The sequence below is a fragment of the Xiphophorus hellerii genome, chromosome 7, assembly GCF_003331165.1.
Source record: "Xiphophorus hellerii strain 12219 chromosome 7, Xiphophorus_hellerii-4.1, whole genome shotgun sequence".
Classification (NCBI taxonomy): domain Eukaryota; kingdom Metazoa; phylum Chordata; class Actinopteri; order Cyprinodontiformes; family Poeciliidae; genus Xiphophorus; species Xiphophorus hellerii.
In genome coordinates this window covers 26,226,045-26,247,544 of record NC_045678.1, presented here as the reverse complement: position 1 = coordinate 26,247,544, position 21,500 = coordinate 26,226,045, and the positions used below count along the sequence as shown (strand labels likewise).

General features: G+C 36.8%; 3 protein-coding genes across 3 annotated transcripts in view; all 3 read left to right on the top strand.

The window, feature by feature from the left end:
* LOC116723317 (putative methyltransferase DDB_G0268948) lies at window positions 1-4,080 on the top strand. Its single transcript, XM_032568121.1, has 7 exons — window positions 1-61; window positions 1,059-1,404; window positions 1,472-1,632; window positions 2,346-2,562; window positions 3,393-3,493; window positions 3,639-3,776; window positions 3,900-4,080. The coding sequence occupies exons 2-7, from the start codon at window positions 1,294-1,296 to the stop codon at window positions 3,988-3,990; spliced, it is 819 nt and encodes a 272-aa protein (XP_032424012.1). The 5' UTR covers window positions 1-61; window positions 1,059-1,293; the 3' UTR covers window positions 3,991-4,080.
* Window positions 4,081-6,080: 2,000 nt separating this feature from the next.
* Window positions 6,081-10,495, top strand: LOC116723316 (putative methyltransferase DDB_G0268948). The gene is made up of 6 exons (XM_032568120.1): window positions 6,081-6,355; window positions 6,475-6,635; window positions 7,732-7,948; window positions 9,236-9,339; window positions 9,504-9,641; window positions 9,852-10,495. The coding sequence occupies exons 1-6, from the start codon at window positions 6,245-6,247 to the stop codon at window positions 9,946-9,948; spliced, it is 828 nt and encodes a 275-aa protein (XP_032424011.1). The 5' UTR covers window positions 6,081-6,244; the 3' UTR covers window positions 9,949-10,495.
* A 5,217-nt stretch (window positions 10,496-15,712) lies between these two features.
* The window catches only part of ube2f (ubiquitin-conjugating enzyme E2F (putative)), a 42,630-nt gene continuing 36,842 nt past the window's right edge, over window positions 15,713-21,500 (top strand). The window contains exons 1-2 of the mRNA XM_032568314.1: window positions 15,713-15,961; window positions 21,078-21,244. Coding sequence (XP_032424205.1) covers window positions 21,130-21,244 — 115 coding nt within the window. The 5' untranslated portion in view covers window positions 15,713-15,961; window positions 21,078-21,129. The remainder of the gene's footprint in view (window positions 15,962-21,077; window positions 21,245-21,500) is intronic.

Sequence of the window (21,500 nt, the reverse complement as noted above, 5' to 3'; positions counted from 1 at the left end):
GTATACACTTGTGTCCACGTTACTTCCTTTTCCTCACATGGGTCGCAGCCAAGCACAGAGGGTAAGTTGTTGCTGGAGCTTTTTTCCGTACTGTCCTTTGTAAATCTGTAAATTTGTAAATTTGTGCTGTAAACAAGACGGGATGTCGTTTAAAGGTGATACTTTGACATTTGTACGGAAGCGTTGACCTGCAGCCCACCGTAATAAATAAATAAATCTTTGTGTGTGTTCTGGCTTATTTGAGAGAACATGTTTCAGATTGTTTGTCCTTTTCGTCTCTGTGTCGGACTGCGACTCATTCAGTGGCCGTTTCATACAGACAGGCAACAAGGACTAAGGGGTATAAACATAGAAAGGATGGTTGAAGACATATTTTGACTGTAATTTGTTCTCTGGAGCAGAAGGGGCCAGTAATGCACCATTAAGTTGATTGCTAACTACTGTTAAACAAGAAGAGGTTCTTCAAGGCAGGTCTGTGTTTTATCTGTCTTCTGCAAGGGTTATTTCTTTTTTCTCATAGTATTAATTTTTTGTCTTGTGAATTCTCAAATGATCATTTCCTGTTGGGACATTCGTGAATTACTGGAACTACACATTGATTGTGTCAGACAGATCTGTGTTCAACTGTCTTTGTTGTTATTCAGTAATTTAACAAAGTATAATATTGGCAGTCTTACGTGTAAAGTGTATTGTTACTAAACAACAAATGGATTGTATTATTAACACAAACTGTTTGGCACATTTATTCTTACAGACAAGAAAATAAACTTGATTCTATTTTACTTGCATTATTTCATTAGTTTGTGTAATTTTTCACATAATGTAGTTAGTTTATCTGATGTAAAGTGTAGAAATATGCAATAAAAGGAAAGTGTTAAGCAGGAGGCCCAGTGTACAGTCAACAGCTCTGCAGCTGAGCTAATAGGACCTTCTACATAGGCAGCTTTCAGTAAGAAGCTTGATCAGGCCACTTTTATTTACTTGGTTTATAAAGTTCGAATCTTCATCTGACCATCTTTAAATTCTCACTGCTTTCATCTGTTTTATTTGAATTGTAGGATGTCTGGGAGGTTTCATTCCTGCAAGACCGAAGACCTCACACGTGCCTGACAGGAGATCTGAAAATAAATATGTTACACAGTAACAAGATTAGCAGAGAGGGGAAGCGAAGAGAAACAAGGGATTGAAAGAGACAAAAGACGAACTTTGCTCCCAAGGACAGAAACTGCTCTGCAGGAGAGAACAAGCTAGTTACAACAGGCAAGAGATAAGAAAAGCAAGCGAAACTTCTCAATGGCTTACCGACTTTTTGAAGGGAAGGAACACGCTTCCATCTACCAACAGTATCGGTTTACTCCTCCATCTGGGCTCAAGGATGTTATCATTCAGTACTTGGACAAAATGGTATGCCCTGTCTGAAAGAATTTTTTCTCTCTTTAATAAAGAACTTATCACCCGTTTTCATCCCCAGAAGGGACAGCCGCATGTGCTTGCTGTAGATCTGGGATGTGGAACTGGTCAGCATACTCGACTAATTGCGCCGCATTTCAAAGAAGTGGTTGGCATTGATATCAGCGACTTCCAACTGAAGGAGGCCCGGGCCGTGCCGGGATACGCTAACATCACATACCGGTACGCAGAGGTGTAAATGTGTAAATGTTCACCGGCAAAATATGAAATTCTTTTTGTATGCGAAACGTTTTGAAGAAAATGTGGTTTATAAACTAAAGTCCTTCCTTTATAAGGTGACAACTACAAAGCAATTTGTCACAAAAACGCGATTAACAAAGTGATCCACAGCATCCATTACATGATGGGACTCAAACTTCATTACAAGTTGACTTGTCACTGTAACAACTTTTGTTAAGTTACTAATTGTCTCAGAAATTATTGTGATAAATAATGTTGTTTTGAGACGCTTTTCAAGTAATGTATTAAAAAAGGCATAATAATATATATTTGCCCCCTCAAAGACCAATAAACTATCATTTTGTGCAGAACACACCACACACCTGAAACTGGAAGACATTTTAAATATCCAAAATAAAACACAACAACCAAAAACAATAAATACACAATGGATTATAAAGTGTCTGTAAACAAATTTGCCCTTCAGAATGGGAATTATCAAGCTTATTTTAATTTGATTGATTAATAGCTTATTGTGACAGGTTTATTCTTAATTTCTTGAGTAACAGCTAGGAAGCAGAATGTTTAGGTTGGAGGAATTGAGTGAGCTAGCTGGATGATCTGACATATTTTTACTTTTTTCTCTCCTTAAAGCCAGACAGACTGGTAATGTGATGGTCACTTGCTGTACTTGTCTCTCTGTGGTACGTTTTCAGTAAGGGGACAGCAGAAGAGCTTCCTTTTGAGGATGGCACTGTAGACTTGTTGACAGCAGCTTCGGCAGCACATTGGTTCGACCCGACCAGGTTTCTGCTTGAGGCTGATCGGGTCCTGAAGCCCAGGGGCTGCATGGCTCTGCTGGGCTTCACGGACTGTAACATCAGATTAAACTATAAGGACTGCGGAGAGAAGCTAAACCATATCTACCAGGAGGTAGGTGTTGGTTTAAAGACATGATTTTTTTTTTGAAGTTAAATTTTAATTCTCATCAGAAGGATCTGCCTTGTTTTTGGAGACAATCAAAGTACAGTGAGGGAATTAATTATTAACTTCTGGCTTGAATCTGCAACAAATGTTTACATGTATTTTATAAAACAGAATATTTTCTAGTCATGGCGAATAAAATGCTTACATTAACAACTTCCTCTTATTTGCAGATTTTTTTTCTGACTAAAAGCAGTCACTGAATTTTCCATTTGACAAATTTTTAGGACATTTCCAGGATGAAAAAAACAAAACAATTGCAATGTCGTTTTCCTTGCTGTGAATGTCTTCCATCTAAAGACTTAGACTTCCAACCTTAGTTAGTCTTATGATGATAGAGCCTTTCTGTTTAAAACTGGCATCAGATTTAGCTGCTGACCTCTCATCTTTTGCAAATGGTGAGAACATGTCTTCTTTAGATTACCGGTAGTTAGATTAGACCCTGTTAACAATCAAAGTCCACACATTTTTCGCCTTACAGATTGGGTGTCTTTTGGTCATGAAAACTTCAGTAAACTAGTCATCCTCCAAATAAGTAAAAGTCAGGTTCCAGATCAGGAAGTAGAGTTGTAGTTTAACACCTATCTGTAGCTTCATTACTCCATTTAGTCAGTGGCCTGGCCAAATCTTCAATTGGATTACAAAGCAATTTAGGAGGAATATGTCATGAGTGACAACCTTTCCACCAGCATGTTATGATTAACTGTGTCAAATGCAGAATTGATATTGAGAAATAATAAGACAGAGCTTCTAGACCCTTCACTGTTGATATTATGCAGGTGAAGGAGTTGCTGCAGCCGTACACAAGCAACCCAGTCGCTGCATCAGAGAGTAAACTGGAAGACTTGTACTCTGCCATACCCTTTCCAGACAAGGAAAGGTAATCTTTTGTAGTTGATCTGATGTTATAAAAATGGTTATTATACAAATTAAAGCTAAGCTGTATGCTTTCAGAATTGTAGTTAACATGACTGCTTATTTAAGTGCACGTTTTCAGTGTTCTTCCTCTTATGTTGATCCAACAGGATTGAGAGTTTTCAGTGCAAATCCATGATCTCTGTCAGAACATTGGTGGGTTTTATTAGCACTTGGTCCATGTACAATTCTTACAAGAGAAAAGACCCACAAGGGGCTGAAGACATGCTGGCCAACATTCAGAAGCGGTAATTCTCTGTTCTTAAACAGACAAGCACATTCTTGTCTATATTTTGCATTTAGGTGTTTAGTTACACAGTTTTGGGAAATAATATATATGTACATCTAATCTATGAGCGTTTTCATTGCAGGTTCCTGGATGAAATGGGCGTCACTTCTGTTGACACTGAAATAGAACGGGAGTGGGAATATTTCTGCGTCCTGGCTTCAAAGCCGCAATAACCAACACCACGACATTATGTGCTACTAACCACTGGAAGACTTTTTTCATGATGCTTCAATTTGTAATTCATAAAAAGCTAACAAGAACCAGAGAGTGAACTGTTGTACTTATTTGGCTTAGTACCCAGGCAGAATTTCTGAGTATTTTTAACAATTGCCTTGATTGAAGGTTTACACTACATTTGAGTAGTTTCTGTTATTATGATTTGAAAAGAAAAAATAGAATTGCTTGATAATTAATTGTTAGCTAATCATTAGTTATGAGTGACACAAACGTGTTGTAATGGGCATAAATATGAAATTCTTTCAAAGTTATGAGTACAACTCAAGTTGATTCCATTTAGGTGAGGCAGATAAAAACACAAAGAAAGAAACACTTTACACAACTGGGCAAAGAATCTCTTGATATTTAAAATAGTTTTTAGGAGAAATGCACAAATCAGAATGTTTGGATAGGATGTTCATTTGTTCTACTATCCCTTTTATGCTGTTGTTTTGCATTTATAACGATTTTTTGACTAACAGTTTAGAGGTTGCTTTTTGGTCTGTCTACAACTTCTGAGGAACCTTAAAGTAGTGACTTATCAAGATATTTTCTAATTTGTCCTCCAATCAGAACATCCTATGCTATTTTTTTTCTTCACTGGATCTGTTTGTGTGTTTTAGTCAGAGTACCGGTACTGTACTCTTCCGTACATCTGCAGATCTGGAGTGTCAGCATTCTACTCATTCTCCAAACTCGCTTTTCACTGCAGGGATCTTTTATATGAAACATGTTTTGTTAGCGTAGCATTTTCCAAACATTTCTGAGTGGTGCTTTCTGGATTTTACTGTGATCTCCACACCCTGTCGTTTCTTTTGACCTTTTCAAAAGAATCTCAGATTCTGTTTGCGAAAAACAGAATCTGAGATTCTTGTGTGCTTGCATTCTAAAACGTGTATAAAATCTCTAATTACACCCTAAACTTCTGCAACACACTTGAATGTTTACCAGAGGGAAAGCAAAATATCCCAGGGACTATGTAACTTTTTTGAGCTTTATATGATGTATATTATTATTCCCTCATAAAAACAAACATGGAGTGTTGCTTTGTTACTTTCATGCATGTTTGAGGAATCTTTGAATCTCCCATGGCAACCATTCAGGAAAGAGCAGGAGCTTCTTAAAGAAACAGAGGCCAATTTCAAGGCGTCAGTTGCAAAGTCAAATTTCTTTTACATTATATTTGATATATACAGCATTTTCTATAACTGAAGGTAATATAGTTGCTTGATTGTGCTACTAAATGGCACTATGTGCCTAAAAAATTCATAAAACCACCCCTTTAAAAAGTGTTCAAAACAACTTAAAAAAAACTTGTCTTCATTTTTATTTTATCTAGTGACTTTCATCTGTGCTTTTGTTGCAGCCTTCCCCTAAACTGTAAACTTGTCTTTTTTCCCACCCATTAATCCTTGCTCTTGTGACCAATACAAACTTTAGGTGGATCAAAATATTTTGTATTTATTGGAATAATGATTAAAAGCAGTCAAACACTACATTGATTTAGAATAAGTTGTAATCTCAGCACTTTTGTAGCATTCTAGAGGTTTATCCATAAATATGTATGTTGTATCGAAGTGATATAATTGTTCAAACTTGAAAAGTAAATTGGAATATCATGATTATATTTTGTACAAAAATGAAAAGTATTGTAAACTCAATAAAGTTTTCACATTATAATGTATTTTCTCTGTTTTTCTTTTGCCTGCATGGCTCTTTGTACGCCAGGTTCTCATTTTGGCAGTGAAAATACGTTTTATGAACATTTTTATGTGTTTTTGTTATATTAATTTTATTACTCTCTTATGAAGCCATATTTGAGTGATTAAAAAATACAGTGGCCATTAATTTTCCACCTTTGGACCTAAAGTCTTACAGGGTTCTGACTTTTCTAACTGAAATCCTCCTCCATGCTACCTGAATAAACATTTCCTAGTGAGCCTCTGAGTTTGACCTGGTTTTCTATTCATGAGTTAATCACACACTAACGGCCCTTGTTATGTTGCGCAGCACGCTTGCTTGGAGGCGGCTTCTCCCAGTCGCCCAGCCCCCACGCTGCTTGTTTTGTCAGTCAGCAGAGAGGAAGTTAAACCTTGTGGAAGTTCGCTTTTCCTGTCAAGTGAAGAAATATTCCAGTTTGTTTTTGTCTTCTAGGCAAAGTTGAGTTCAATGAGCGGAAAATAACCATTTTCAAATGGTTATTTGACAGCTATGACGTACAGACTTTTTGAAGGTAAGGAGCATGCTGCGTCCTACTGGAAGTACAGAATCTCTCCTTCAGATCATCTAATCCAACAAGTTCTGGACTTCTTAGAGAAACATGTGAGCACAAGCCGCCAACCAAAGTCTGTGTTTTTGATTTATAAATACTAACACCGTAGGCCGTTTATTTTACTTCCAAAAGGCAATTTCACAGCATTGTAACTTAAATATTTTCTCAGCGGGGTCGTCCCTTTGGGCTGGCTGTGGACGTGGGTTGTGGTTCTGGGCAGGGCACGCGGATCCTGTCCAAACACTTTGCTTCGGTTGTGGGAACAGACGTGAGTCCTGCTCAGTTGGAAGTGGCTTTGCAGCAAACCAAAGAGCCAAACATCACATATAGGTAAGTCCAAGCCAAAAAAGTTGGCTACACTGGCTCATCCACTCTGTGGCTTTTTATTTTTCTTGTATTGTGATGAAAGCACAGTGACTAAAATCTTTCCCCAGTCAACTACAGCTCACAGCTTTAATGTGTTTTCTTTTTAGTTTTTATGTGACTTATTCATAGAAAGTAGTGGATAATAGTGAAGTAGAAGGAAAGGGTAGTACTCTACAAATTAAAATCTTAAATACTTAAAGGGGACCTAGTATGCTAAATTCACTTTTTGTGTGTTTTTGTACTTGCATTTGGATCTCTAACGCTTCTAGAAACAATTCAAGTGCTTAAAAAAAATCATCCAGTCATTTTCTGGCAATAAATTAATGTTTTTTGGTGGCTAGAAAACAAGCTGTCTTTTATGACGTAAAAAATGGCGGCCATCGCCCCTCATCTAGCAACCCAAACGAAACCCTGCACACAAATAACCATGTCTGCTCAGTTTACCATTGCATTCAGTGCACAATGGCTGCTGGAAAAGACAAGTGTTTTGTTGTTGTTGCTGCAGTCTTGTTGGTTGTGCAGGAAATTCTACTAATGCTTTTCAAAGATGTACGGTTGTATAATTGTGCATCTGTTTGCATCACTGTATAAAATGCAAGTCCAAACATTGTTGGCAGGGGTGTGATCAGCAACAACTTATTTGCATAAAAGTGACAGAGCACTAAACCAGCTCATTCTGAAAGGAGCTTACAGTAGACAGAACTGAGAAGGTGAAAATGCATTACTTGAGAATGATTTTATGCAAAAATGTAATGAACATAGATCTCATTGATCTATCCTAATCAGTTTAAAAGAAAGCATGATAGGTCACCGTAAAAAAACAAACAAAAAAAAAATCACACTTTCTTTGTTAGCCCCACTAAGGTGAAATTTGCAGATTCAAGCAGGAGAAATAGTCCATATCGTCCTTACTGCATGCTGACTTTTATAAGGCAAAGGAAAGGCTATTTGTGTCTAATATTTGTGCTGTCTGAGTGGCTTGCATCCACCTCTTGAATGCTTAAAAGGAAAAGTCATGCCGGCTGAAAGTTTCATATTTTTCCCCCTGATTTATCTTTAGACAATGTGTGGCTGAGGAGCTGCCCTTCGCTGACAGCTCAGCGGACCTGGTGACGGCCATGTCTGCCTTCCACTGGTTTGACAGGCCTCGGTTCCTGCAGGAAGCCCACCGGGTCCTGAAACCACAAGGCTGCTTGGCTCTGCTCAACTACACAATTAACATGGAGCTCAGCTACCCCGGCTGCTGCAAACATACACTAAACCAAGTCTGCAAAGAGGTAAAGACTGAAAACTTAACCAAAAGCACAACACAAACGCGTTTATTAAATCTGTAAAAAGACACAATATTAAATAACTGCAGCAGTGGAAATATTTTTTTCTTTGCCTTAATGTTTTGATTTTTACATGGCTCCAATAGGAAAGGATTTCTGTGGGTGCCAGTTAAAGCACTGCTATGATTTTTCATAGTTAAGCCTGATTTTCGCTTCAGTATAGCCTCAACTCAAACCTCTGACTTCTGATATAGTTTTGTCTTTACAATCTTTAGGAACTAATAGCATCAAAAATATTTTTTCAACCTGCCTGCATGATTGATAGCTACTTTTTATTTTTATTTTTAATATTTTTTGCTTTTTTTGGTAAAGTGCCTTGAGGCAACATTTGTTGTGATTTGGCACTATAATCTTGATTCTTGAGAGGTGACATCTATTGAGCTAAATTGGGGCCATATAGTTTGTTGATAAATTTACTAAACCGCTGTGTGAAAGCATTTGCTATATAACAAATATAAAATTATTTGAGTTCACATTTTATGCCGTCTCCTGTTTCTTGTATTTAATATTGGCACAGTTAGCTTAATTAAACCAGCAATTTATGTGCATGTTCTGGAGAATATAGATTCCTAATTACTAGAAATATCTCAAATGCTTTAAACAGAACAACATCGCTGTGCTCTATTCAGTCTTCCCTTTATTTACTAAAAGTCTTGCTCTTTTGCTGTCGGGAGTGCTGAATGTTGTTTGATTAAAAAATAATTTAAAATTTTGAGTTTTGGTTAAAATCTTAACTTAAAGGCTAGTTAAAAATAGACATTAAATACTCTGCCACTCTACTGTTGAATCAATCATCAAGGATGGTGTCAGATATAAAAAATGTCAGGGTATGTGACAGATAATAATAGTTGTGTTTAAAGAAGTAAGAATGACTCAAGAAGAAGTAAATGTTTATTCAATTGTTCATCTTTTGTGTTAAGGCCTTATTCAACAAGTTAAAATTTCTTCAAGGAATCTAAATAAAAAATATGGCATGATATATCAATAGTGTACAGCTTGAATTTCTCAGACCTAAATGTAAAATGCTGAAAAAGTGTGATGTTACCATCCAGTGGACGTTTGAGGTTAAAACACCTTGTTGCTCTTTTTCTCACAGTAGGTTTTGCACTGAAACGGTGCTGTAGTGTAGTGAATAAAAATGTGCTATTGACAAGTCGAAGTTAGAAAATGTCACTCATAACAAATACATAACATATTCCCAATTTTAATATCTATGTTTTTGTTGTTGGTCAGTTTTACGCAGCTCTGGAACCTTACAGAAGTCCCCACCTTGGTCAAAGCTCTATTGATCTGTACCGGGAGGCCTACGGATCTATTCCCTATTCCAACAAGGAGTGGTGAGTGATGGATTCCTTTTCTTTGGCTAGTAATCTGACTTCAGTGAAATCAAAAGTTTTTCCCCTTTGGCTGTGATGTAGCAAAGCACAGGAAAAAAGAGCCCTGTTATTTCTGTGTTTGATATGCATACAATGCACAGCGCATATATAGTGCTGTTTTCCAGGCAGGAGTGTTTTTGGGACAGAAATATTATGCCGCTGTCCAGCTACATGGGATTGGTGGAGTCTTTTTCCAGTTATCAAGCTCTGCTGAGAGAAGATCCACAGGGAGCTAACAGGCTCTCCCAGGATACAACTGAGAGGTGAACATCATGTTTTATGATGCAAATCTGTCATTTTCTGCACATAAAGTTATGTCCCAGTGTTTTAAACCACCACTGATGTGTTTATACTTTGCTCTAAATAAGGTAAATGCTCATATATTTTATTATACAATAGTAGTGGCATTATACACCCTTATGTTTATATGCTATCCTCTGAAACAGTCTTGTCTCCTTTCCTGTCTGCTCCAGGCTGATGTCTGTAATGAAAGTGACTTCTCCAGAGACAGAAGTCACAGTGGCTGTCAAGTATTTCTACCTTCTGGCCTGTAAACCTCAAGAAACCTGACTTCTGGCAGCTCTGCCCTTTTTAACAAAGTCAGGAAAGGTTACATCTGCTTTTAATGGTGCTGATCATTTCATAAAGTATTCTCATTGGACAGAAAGAATCTCACTATATATCTCAAGTAACTCTTTGGCATTTGGTGAAATGCGTATATCTGTTTTCTACTGAAATTTAAATGAAGTGATAGCATTCGCATATCTTTAAATAACACAGTAGCAAACATTGTGTTGTTTTAAAAATGATCTTTTTCTGTTTCACATAATGTCAGTAGAGGGCGACATTTGATCAAATGTCCTTTTGATTAACTGTGTACGTCAATCATTTTTTATGTCGCTGTCTTCACCTTTCTTTCTGAAAGTAAAAATTTGATATTTGTGCAGTTTTTTTTAATGAAATGTAACTGAGATTATAATTTTTTTATGTAACTCACAGTTTGATCTGTATTTATTTCCTGTTTGTAGGATTTGTAATTTTAAATGTGAGACTGAAATGTGATTAAAACTCAATGAATTAAAATTTATTTGGCTAGCAGCATGAGTCTGCACATTAATGCAGACTTTCACTGAGTCAACTGGGAAAACCAGGAGTGTCCCAAAGTTTTATCCCACAGGCCAAAACATTTAAAGTTAATATCATATGTAGCTCTATCAGACTGACTTTTTTGAAAGGAGACTATACTAAATGGTAGAACTGGGACAAGAGTACTTTCTATGCAAGGGAAAGAAAAAACAGCAAATAAAACACAATATTAATGACAGCAAATAAGGCAAAATGCTGAATGTCAGTATATAGTTTTCTGCTGATAGTAACCCAAAAAAACCATTATAAACTGGGAAGTATTGGGGCTTTTCTTTTGTGTCAGTGCAAAATGTATGAGCCATTCAGATCACTTCCAAAGATCAAGCTTTTATCTGCGAGATTACAGCTCGGATCAATAGCTGTCCATCCTATGAGATTGGATCTGCTGACAAAACATGGCTCACGCCAGGCATCAGGTGATTTATTCCTATTGATCTGTTTTTTTGAAATATGTCCCTCCACAAAATAATACCCTGTCACTACAGTACTCTGACACGTCTCGGTGGTCCTTCCGTCTTTATGGACTGCTGGTCACGGACGTAGGTTTGAAGTTGGTGAATTATGACAGAGGCAGTGTGTTATGATTTAAAAAGCTGATGTTGAAAGTGACAAAGGAATCAGGTACAAACCAAAAGTCAATGTGAGAACATTAGACAGGAAAATCTTTGTTTGAATAAACAAATAAGAGCTAATCCTCATTTGTATTTGACACAAGACTTCTTCAGCCATATTCAAATCAGTATAGGGCACATAATGAAACAATGGTGCAAACATCCTCTGCTGATGTTTTAGGTAAGAGCAGAAATTGTGTGAATTGTAATGGTGAAAGAAAAGAATTCTTTTGCTTTACTGAATCGATTGTAACCTTCTTACAGCAGGGTGAGTTGGATAGACTTCAAACTGAACAGGCTTCAGTCAAAAAGTTAAGATTCCATCTCCAGAGTGCAACATTTTAGCCAAAATGAAAGGTTTTATGATTGTTTTCATGTCAGGGTTATTGAATATTCCAAACATTTTGTGGAGACTAACTGTGCAGCAGATGTCAAACAAAAGATGGCACATCACAGAATTTGTTTCAGTCTGACTAATGCATTAGTCATGTACTTGCAGACAAATTTTATTTTTAAACTAAGCAGACACTTGGCTCATATTTGGGTCACTTGGTCTGGCAGGGAGAGCAGCGCCTTAGGTGCAACACTTTGCTTCTATATGATTAAGACCGGAGCCACTGGGCTTCTGTCACTGCGGCTGCAGCCTCAGTCTGATCTGAACTGACACAGACAATGGCTTTTGAAAAAACGGGTACTGCCACAAAGACTTTAATAGAGAATAAATTACATTACAGAAATTAGTGAAGGACTACAGCGCTGAAACTGAGTGGGTAAACATAATGTTCAGCTGAAGGTTTTGCAGTGAATTGTTCATGAGTATAAATTAATAAAAGTCTTAAATGATATAAAAGAAAAACAGCTGCTCAGTGAAGTCACTGAATCAACATTTGTGGGGGGTTTGCTCTGCACATTTTGACAAATCTACCTAGACAATGTTTCAGAGATGCCAGAGGGCCTTAATCAAACATTTAACTAAGATAAATGTAGAAAGTATAATCACTATATGCATTCTGCACTGAGTATTTATAGCTTTGAAGAACAGTCTGTTGCTAGGGTAAGTTAGAAGCTACTTATGAAGAGGTTCAGCCTCTCTGAGTCAAATCTATGACTTTGATCATTTTGAATGTCTTTATTCTCTTGAAAAAGTAATTTCTTCTTCCAAACTTACCCTGCAACTCCCTATTCCTTGTTGTCTCTGTGACTTCCAGGTTGAAAATATTGTTGAGAAGAAGACAAGAGAACCCAACAAAAACATTTGGCAACTTTTATCATTTGAAGACCCAACAGGAACCGTGTCATTGCTGTTTTTAGAAAAATCAAACATAATCTATTCTAAACTCATGACTGGGAGTGTTTTCAGTGATAAAAAGTGATGGACACTCAGATGGATAAGCCCCCAAAAGTAGACTTTGGCTATTGGTGCAGTTTGGAAAAGAGGCATTTTTCATTCTTTAGTTTCCTCATTTTTTCAGCATCTGTTGAATGAAACCTAGTTAGGGTTATGGCCATAAATTACTTTGTTAGGTTTGGCGAAGCATAGTGTGAAAATATAACACCTCGACTGAATGACTTTAGCTGCAGCACTTTGAACTGACATAATTTTACCTTTGATCTGCCAATAAGTTAAATTAAAAGTTTTTATTATTGCAGAAGTATTAAAATCATACAGGAACATTACCTCCATCTAATCAAAAAGAAGAACAAGACATAAAAAAACAATAGAAACAGGCTGTGCAACAGAAGGATCCTACAAAGGAACAATTGAACCGACAATTGAACTGAGAGGTATGTTATGTGATTAATGAACAAGAAACAGCTGAGTTGTCATTAACAGGCTACAATTGTTGATGAAGAAAAAGAACTGATGACAAACTGAGAAAATGTAATGCAATGGAAGAAGGACTTAACATACCAAACAAAGAAACTCAGAATCTGGAATGGCAGGAAGTAGAAGGAACACAGTGCACAGCAGGAAGAACAATACAAAAATAAAAATAAAACTAGATCTACATCTCAAATTAGAAGTCAGACCTATACCAAAAAAGCTAAAAGTACACAAAATACAAAATTGACATTTAAGGGATTTTACAATGAGACTTTACTTTCACTAAATCTAAAGTCTAGCAAAGTTATTTAAAGTGATGAAGGGAAACGTCCTCTTTAAGTTGGACTACACAGCTGATTCAAAAATGTGGCCCCTGTCTTCAGCCTTTTTTTTAAAGTTTAGTTTATTATGTATTTACTACAGAAATTACTTTAAAAATACAAACATAAAACACATGATGTTTTTCCAGTTAGATTAGAAAAACATCATAATTCAGCTCAAAAATGTCCAGCTTTAAATGCTAACTGTGACAACTCAAAACATGTGGGCACTTTATAAAAAAAACCCCAACTGTTGAATCTGAGATTTGTAGAAAAACCAAGGATGAAAGTCCAAGGACACATTTAATGCCTTTAAGACGGACCCCTTAAGCAGAAGGAAAGAAATCCTAATATATTCATTTTTGACATTCAGGCAATAGTTTTTCTGACTCCAGGAGAAACATTTTACTATCACTGTCGTTCCTCTGTTGCAAACATCAAAGCTGAACGAAGCTAATTAGACATTTACATTTTTAAAGAGGTTTCAGAAAAGATTAACTCTAGACTCTTATTTCTAATGAGGGATGTCAGGTCTGTTAATCCCCCTCTTGTTCAGGGTAGAGAAGGGTATCAAACTGTATTGTAAACCCTCCCTGTTTACTCTATCTGTAGAAACCAGAGGTGAGAGGAAAGTTTAAATATTTGATCATTTTTGACATGTGTGTCTAATTCTGAAATATAGTCAGATGGAGTTTGATTCAATTCTGCTGTATGACCCTAAATAAATTTGACCACTCCTTGCCTTTCATATTTGCACTAATGTTGTATCAGCTCCATTAAATTATAGAAAACACAGCAAGATCACTTGCTGTGTATAAACAGCCAATAAACAGCCTGTAAACTACAAAAGCAGATGTAGTTAAAATGCACAATATTCTACTTTTAAAAGATTAATGGGAGTTATCCTTTCTTTTAACTCTTAGCCAACCAGTTTGTTTGAAATTATATTCTGAGTTACATTGACAAGTTGCGGTCATGCCCAAAAAGACTCAGTCTTTGTAGAAAATGTGTTTAATATTAAATAATAAATATTATATAAAAATAATATTAATAAAAATAATAATTAACACTAAAATATAGCCCATTTTTGCAAATTGCTGCAGTGTGTTAGCTGAAGTTGAAAAAATTGTCCATGATACTTCCTAATGTTAACACAGCTCTCTGCAATTACTGGCAGACTTAATAAAAATGTGTAAAGAACCTTACATTTTATTAATCTTTTATTGCTGTAGCATAATGTCACACTGAAAAAAACTCCAACCTTTAATTTAAATAGATTTTTCGTTGATGTTAACAGCAGGGTTTCCAATAATTGTGAAGGGTTTTTCAGGAAGCACATCATAGGAGAATCTTGATCTTCTTTATTCTTACTTTACTGATTAAATCAAGTAGAGCAACATGAGAAACATCGTCTTCACCTTACCAAAGTAAAATTTGACTGAGGACTGTTTCAGCCAGGTTATAGTGGTGATAACAGGTCTGTGTCCCTGGAACATTTTGGCAATAAATCCTTGTTAAATAACCAATACTCCAAATCAGCACAAAGCAACAAACTAAGTCCACCCTTTAACTATCACAACTGAAATGCTCTAACCTCGACATTGTCTTCACTCTAAGTCACTCATTACCATTATTGATTTGGACTTCGATTTCACCCTCAGCATCCCCAGGTGAGAGGCAGACTAGCATTTCATTTGTAATATACATTCTTCCACCTTTATTACTCTGGGTGGCAGAAGACCCATTCGTCTCAAAAGTGACAGAAATATGTATGATGAACAAAGTGGACACTTGACTTATATTTTTGCTAAAGTAAACAGTTCAAATCTAAAATGTATGCATTATATCACGTTAAGTTTGTTATGGGGCAAATACAGGCAGGAGTAAGGCAGTCTCAAAATAAAAGGGCCACTGTTTAATGAATAAATACAGAAGCGAGCAGGGAGGGAACAGGTTAGGTGGTTTTCCTTTTGCAATGTGTTTCTCTAGCGCTTAGTGTCATATTTTAGCTGAATACAAATCATGCTGCACAATATATTTACTCTTTAAAGATAACATCTCTGTCACAAAGGTTTTACATATTCAGCATACTTTACCATTTTCAAATGTATATACGTAATTTTTATTAATACACAATTATACATTGTTATACAACTTTTGTATATATATTTTTATTGATCTGACGGTATATGTCTATCTTAAATGTCATTTTTTCTCCTTAGCTGTAAGCAGAAAATCATATTTATCAGAAATAAAGATTTGAAATATGTAAGATAATCTGTATAGTTCGTTTCATATAGTTAAATTAGTTACTTAAATAAATGAACTTTTCAAAAATGTTCTCATTCATTAAATATGACAGTATATAATTTGATTACAGACAATTTGGAAGTTCGAGAGAAGCGGAACTATTTATTCTTCTCTCTGTGTCCACACGGACAAAAACAACAAGAACAGACATTCGCTGCTCTTCCGTTGCCCATGACACCGGAGCGAAGTTCTGACAGCTGATTTCCAAACCGGTTTCCGACACTTTCAGAACCCCAGGTCCCGGTTTTTGGCTCGTTTCCCATTTGGAGGTGTTTGCTGCTTCCCAGCTGCGGGGTTCCTGACGGCGGGTTTACCGGGATACAGCGGCTGATTATGGTGTAGCACGGAACGTTAGCTCGGAGAGACGGAAGGTACCAACACAAAGCTTAGACAAAACCCTCTCAGGCTTCAGATACAGGCAAAGTTCTTCTTTAAAACAGGACATATTTTTGTCTGTGTGAGTGTGACGGATTTTCTGTAATCTGTGTAATCCGCCGTGTCTGTGTATGAGAGATTATTACAGTGTTAGCGAAGTGTTATTACGCTAATTTAAAGGAAGTGTTTTGAAATTAGAGGAGGGATTTTAAGTTATATTATTGTCCTTCTTCCGAGATCCTTTCAGCAAAACAATAGGTGTTTCTCTGGGCTCTTCTCTTTGTTTCAAGGATATTGGACATACGCAGCTTTCATTAAACTACTTAAAACTACCTAAAATAAACCAATTAAGAATTATAGGGCCATATCATAAAATTTGACCTATTAGAATATGTAGCATGCAGTAGAAATAAACAGTTCTGGTGAAAAATACAACAACAACAAAAAACAATAACAAACAAAAAGAAAACTTGATTCTTAAGACCTTGTGAAAACTTCTTTGAAATACATTAAGTAAACATTAGTGATGAACAACAGGTTCTGCAGCATCACAGAACAATATCATTTGCAAATATCATTTACTGTTCACTCTTATACCCAGTGGGGTTGAGAGGGGTGCCAGTGCCTATCTCCAGCGAACGTTCCGGGCGAGAGGCGGGGTACACCCTGGACCCTGGACAGGTCGCCAGTCTGTCGCAGCGCAACATAGAGACAGGCAGGACAAACAACCATGCTCTCACACCTAAGGAGAATTTAGAGAGACCAATTAACCTGACAGTCATGTTTTTGGACTGTGGGAGGAAGCCGGAGTACCCGGAGAGAACCCACGCATGCACAGGGAGAACATGCAAACTCCGTGCAGAAAGACCCTGGGCCGGGAATCGAATCCAAGACCTTGTTGCTGCAATGCAACAGTGCTACCAACTGCGCCACTGTGCAGCCCCTTGTGTTAAATATTCTTTAGAAATTAACATAATTTTTAGATCTTTGAGAGGGTGTACTTTCATTAACATGCCGTTATTATTATGTTTGTTGAAAATGGTCACGCAATGACAAGATTATCATTTATTGCAATAATTTTTTGACAGTTTGTCATCCAGCAAAATTTATTATTGTGACAGGCCTAGAAGTATTGCAACATTATAGGATAGCTTTACTCTCCAGACTTGTGATGTGTGTGCTACCAACATTTCCTCACTGTTTTCTTCCTTATTATTTGTAATCACTAACTCCACCACTCTACTTGATCCTTAGCATCTTTTTTGTGCTTTAAGTATAGTGATAGTTCATCCAACTGGCCGAATGTAGTATTGGAATCCAGAGAAATGTCGTTTTTTAAAATTGTTTTAAGTGATAAATGGATGACTCAGAGGTGTTGAAGTGAGGTTTTGTTAGGTTATAAGTGGTTCATATATTATCTGCTGTTGTGTATAGCTTTCTCGGCATCTTGGTAAGCCAGATTAGCTTGTCCTGGTGGGAGAAAGTAAAGGCTTGTTTAAGAGGACCTAAAACCAAGGCAGACCTCTACTGTCTTAAAGCAACTACAATTTCAAAAGCATTAAAAACTTCTTTTATTCATCAGTTTTCACACTGCCTTGCTCTTGTGTTCATTTACTGCCCTGGTTGGGAGCTCTGTTTTTATTTGTTTCATTTCCTGTTTCACACAGGAAGATCACTGGTAGCACACCTCCTTCTCCTCAGATTTCCTGTGTAAATAATCATCAGGTTCTTAAATAACTGATGATTTAACTCTTTGAAAGAACAGTTTCAATGAGTTAAAAACCTGGTAGGCTTTGATCTTGGACCCTGGACCTGAGACCAACTGACCTGGATTCATCCCAATTCAAGAACCTTTTAATATAAATATTAACTGCAGCCATACTGTAAAATCCATTTAAGGTATAGTTTTATGACACTAGCCTAGTATCGTAAGAAAATTTCCATATATTTAATAACAAGTATTTTCGCATTGATCTATCCAGATAATAGTACATTTAGAGTAAATAAACTTTGCAATACTACTAGGTGAAAACACAGCTTCAAGCCGTGACAGTCTTTGCTGAGTTTAAAGATGGATTTTTCAAGCTTTTCACTTGACCTTCATAAAAATTAATTGCGTTTTGATCAAGATTAAATATTTTATTTGTAAGATTTGTTAGTACAGATTTTTAGTTCCCTCAAAGATGGCATCTTTATCTCTTCTGGATTCTATTTACTGTTTTTTATGCCAGTCAAGCTGCAGTCATTACCATTATTACTATATCCATGTCTGTAAATATGAAGATAGTTAATGATATGGTCTGGACTGGTGAAGAATCACAGCCCAAACTTCGACAGCCATTTAGAAACTTGGAGCTTGACCAAATATTTTAAATATCACAGGAATTGGAAGCTATACAAAGAAATATGTTAGCTTGTTTCAGTTTTTAGCTGCTTGGAAACATTGTTGCACAAACCTGTTGTTACCCCCTGCAGCAGTTTGACCAACAGCCACGGTAGTGTGTGTTAGGGAAACATGTCAGAGTGGTGAGTGACAGATGAGGCAGGTGGGCTTTGACTTGGTCTCAGTGACACACATTTCATGGCCTCACTGTCAACTGATAGCTTCACTTTGCTTCTCCCTGCACAGATTACTGTAAATACCCCCACCCATTAATTAGAGCTTCGCACACCAAGTAGCTGCATGACATTTAATATTCTGGGAAGAACGTACAGTGCTTTGTATAAGCAAACACACCACTTAAGTATCAGTAATGGGTAAATTGGATATGAAGCACTCCCTGTTTTTACAAATAAAAATCAGACGTTTTGACTTTGTGGGACAACCTCTTGCTGCAGTTACGGCTGCGAGGCGTTTGGGTTTGATTTGTACCTGTTTTGCTGATGTAGAGACTGAAATGTTTCCTCATTGTACGTCAAACTCAGCCGGGTTGGAAGGAGTGTCTGTGAACGTTGATTTTTCAAGTCTTGCCATAGATTCTCAAATGGGTTTATGTCTGGATTTGTACCGGGCCATTGTAATATACAAAGCTCTGGAAAAAATTAAGGAACCACTTAAAATTCTTAGTTTCTTTGATTTTACGTTGTATAGATATATGTTTGAGTAATATGAACATTGTTCTTTTATTCTATGAACTACTAACAACATGTCTCCTAAATTTCAAGCAAAAATTTAGTATTTATATGCAGAAAATGAGAAATGGTCAAAATAACAAAAAATACATGGATTAAAACAACAATATTAATGTTTTAACTCAAGAAGAGTTCAGAAATCAATATTTGGTGGAATAACCATGAGGTTTTCAATGGGGTTCAGTTCAGTGGTCTCTTCATTTTTTCCAGAGGTAGATTTGCTTCGATTGAAACTCTTCCATTGTAGCTCTGACTTTATGTTTCGGGTCGTTGAGGAACTTCTACCCCATCCTCTAACCGCTTTTCTTCAAGGATTGTCCTGTATTTATCTCCATCATCAACTCTGACCGGCTTTCCCGTCGCTGCTGTTGAAAAGCTGACCCATTATTTTAATTGCACTGAACAGCTGAGCCTTTTGTTTATTACTTACTTTGGAAAGGAAGCATTGGAAAGTTACAACTGTCCGCCATTGATCTTCTTATTCACAGTAGGAGGTTTTCTGAGTTTATATAATTAAGATTTACTTACCCATCTACTTTTGATTGGCTGATTTAACATGGCGAATTGTTGCCAGAAAGTTTGTACCTGCAGATCTATTGTACAAACCTGTTGTACAATAGATTACAATAGATGGATTGTGTGTACTCAGTGGTTGGGGTGTGATTCTGACACACCTTTGTTCAGCCTGTGTGAACCACAAAAGGGAAGTGTCACTGGGTAAATTGGTACATCTGTATTGTAGCTGATACTCTGAGACTGCTGTATGATAACGGCTGGAGAAACAGTCTTAATCTCCTCTGAGTTTTTATCTTTATTGCTTCCAGAAACAACAGACACATTTTAAGAGAACATGTAGACAGTTACAGAAGATGTTTAATCTTCACCTCTTAATATTCAGGCAGCAGTTATGCAAGAATTGTGACTTTTATGTTTTTTAAAACTGTGAAACTTTTTTAAAACTGCTTATTCATCTTAAGCTACCTCTTCAATTAGAAATTGTGCTCCTGTTGCACCAGGTGTCTGCATACATACTGAGTTTGTATTTTTGTCTGACTTAAACAGAAGCGGAACCCACACTTTCCCCTGCTATTCTTACCAGTGGCACATTGAGCTGCAGACTTTGTTACAGTTTCTCTTCTTTGTTGGCAAATTAGCAGCTTTGTCAGCATATCTGCTAAAAAGCAGCCTGTGTTCACATCATACCCTGCAGGACCGCTGGAGGCAGAGAAACTGATAGAATTCACAACCAGATGCAAGAAAATGAAGAATCTTAACAACTAGTTTTGAATCTGTTACTTCCAAAAAGGGACTGTAATGGCAAATCAGAAAATTCATGATGCATTTGAGGAAGAAGTTGTTAAAACTTATCATGCGTCAAGTAAAACGGAAAGAAGTCTTTTCCCTTCAGAGCGTGACGTTACGCCTCAGAGAGTGAGTGCTGCAGAAGGAAAAGAACAATTCACAGAAGCTTCTTGTTCCCTTGTACTTGCAACCTCTCTCACACTGAAAAAAATTTAGAAAAATCTAACCTTTAATTTTTTTAAACTTCTTCAGTGCGAGAAATAGGGTGACAACCAGTTATTACATTTAAGGGCAATTATTTTTGTCACATTGAGCGGAAATGGCTTGCATTCTCATTCAGAAAATACATTTTCTTATTTTTTCAAGTGTGACAACAACAACATCAAAGAAATCTGTAAGAGGACAGATACTTTTCTACAACTCTACTCTATATTTATAATTTCCAACTAGAAAAAAAACAGGCAAAACTGCCTTTTTGTGATTATTGAGCCCATTTTAATTTATAATGTGATTAATTAATTTATTTTTTATTGCGACAGGCCTATTTTCAACATCAAGTCAGTTTTTGTTGAACTAATTAATCATCTATCAAATTGCGACTTGTCTTTACCTTTAATTATTTGTATGTGGACAACAATAAAATGGACCGTTGTGTGTTTTGATTTGTTCTATCTGTAGACATCTAAGCAGCGGACGCAGAGTGGTGTAGAGCAGACGGAGCAGCTTAGCCATGCTTACACTGGCCAGCAAGTTGAAGAAGGACGATGGGGGAAAGACAGGCCGTGCCTCTGGAGCCTCTGACTCCACCCACAGGGTCTCCATCAGAGATCGCCTCCTCACCAAAGGTGGCCACAACTCTTCTGTTTCTTGTTGCTTAACCTACAGTCGGTCTATATTAGAGGAGCGGCTCTCACTTTGACAGCAAAGAAAGACTGTCTTCTCCTTTTTAACTCCTTAGCAGAAGCTACTTGCTTGTGTTAAGGAGCTTCCAAGCTTCCAGATATACTTAGAAATAAACAGGTATATTTTGGACAAACCTAACCTGAAGTCACAACAGAGATATTGGCCTTTCAAAATTTAAAGAGCCAGTTCCTTCCATCT

Coding starts and splice junctions, on each gene's coding strand:
- LOC116723316 (XM_032568120.1), top strand. CDS start 6,245: ATGACGTACAGACTTTTTGAAGGTAAGGAGCATGCTGCGTCCTACTGG. Junction 7,949..9,235: donor TAAACCAAGTCTGCAAAGAG/GTAAAGACTGAA, acceptor GTTGTTGGTCAG/TTTTACGCAGCTCTGGAACC. Junction 9,340..9,503: donor CCCTATTCCAACAAGGAGTG/GTGAGTGATGGA, acceptor GCTGTTTTCCAG/GCAGGAGTGTTTTTGGGACA.
- LOC116723317 (XM_032568121.1), top strand. CDS start 1,294: ATGGCTTACCGACTTTTTGAAGGGAAGGAACACGCTTCCATCTACCAA. Junction 1,633..2,345: donor TACGCTAACATCACATACCG/GTACGCAGAGGT, acceptor GTACGTTTTCAG/TAAGGGGACAGCAGAAGAGC. Junction 2,563..3,392: donor TAAACCATATCTACCAGGAG/GTAGGTGTTGGT, acceptor GATATTATGCAG/GTGAAGGAGTTGCTGCAGCC.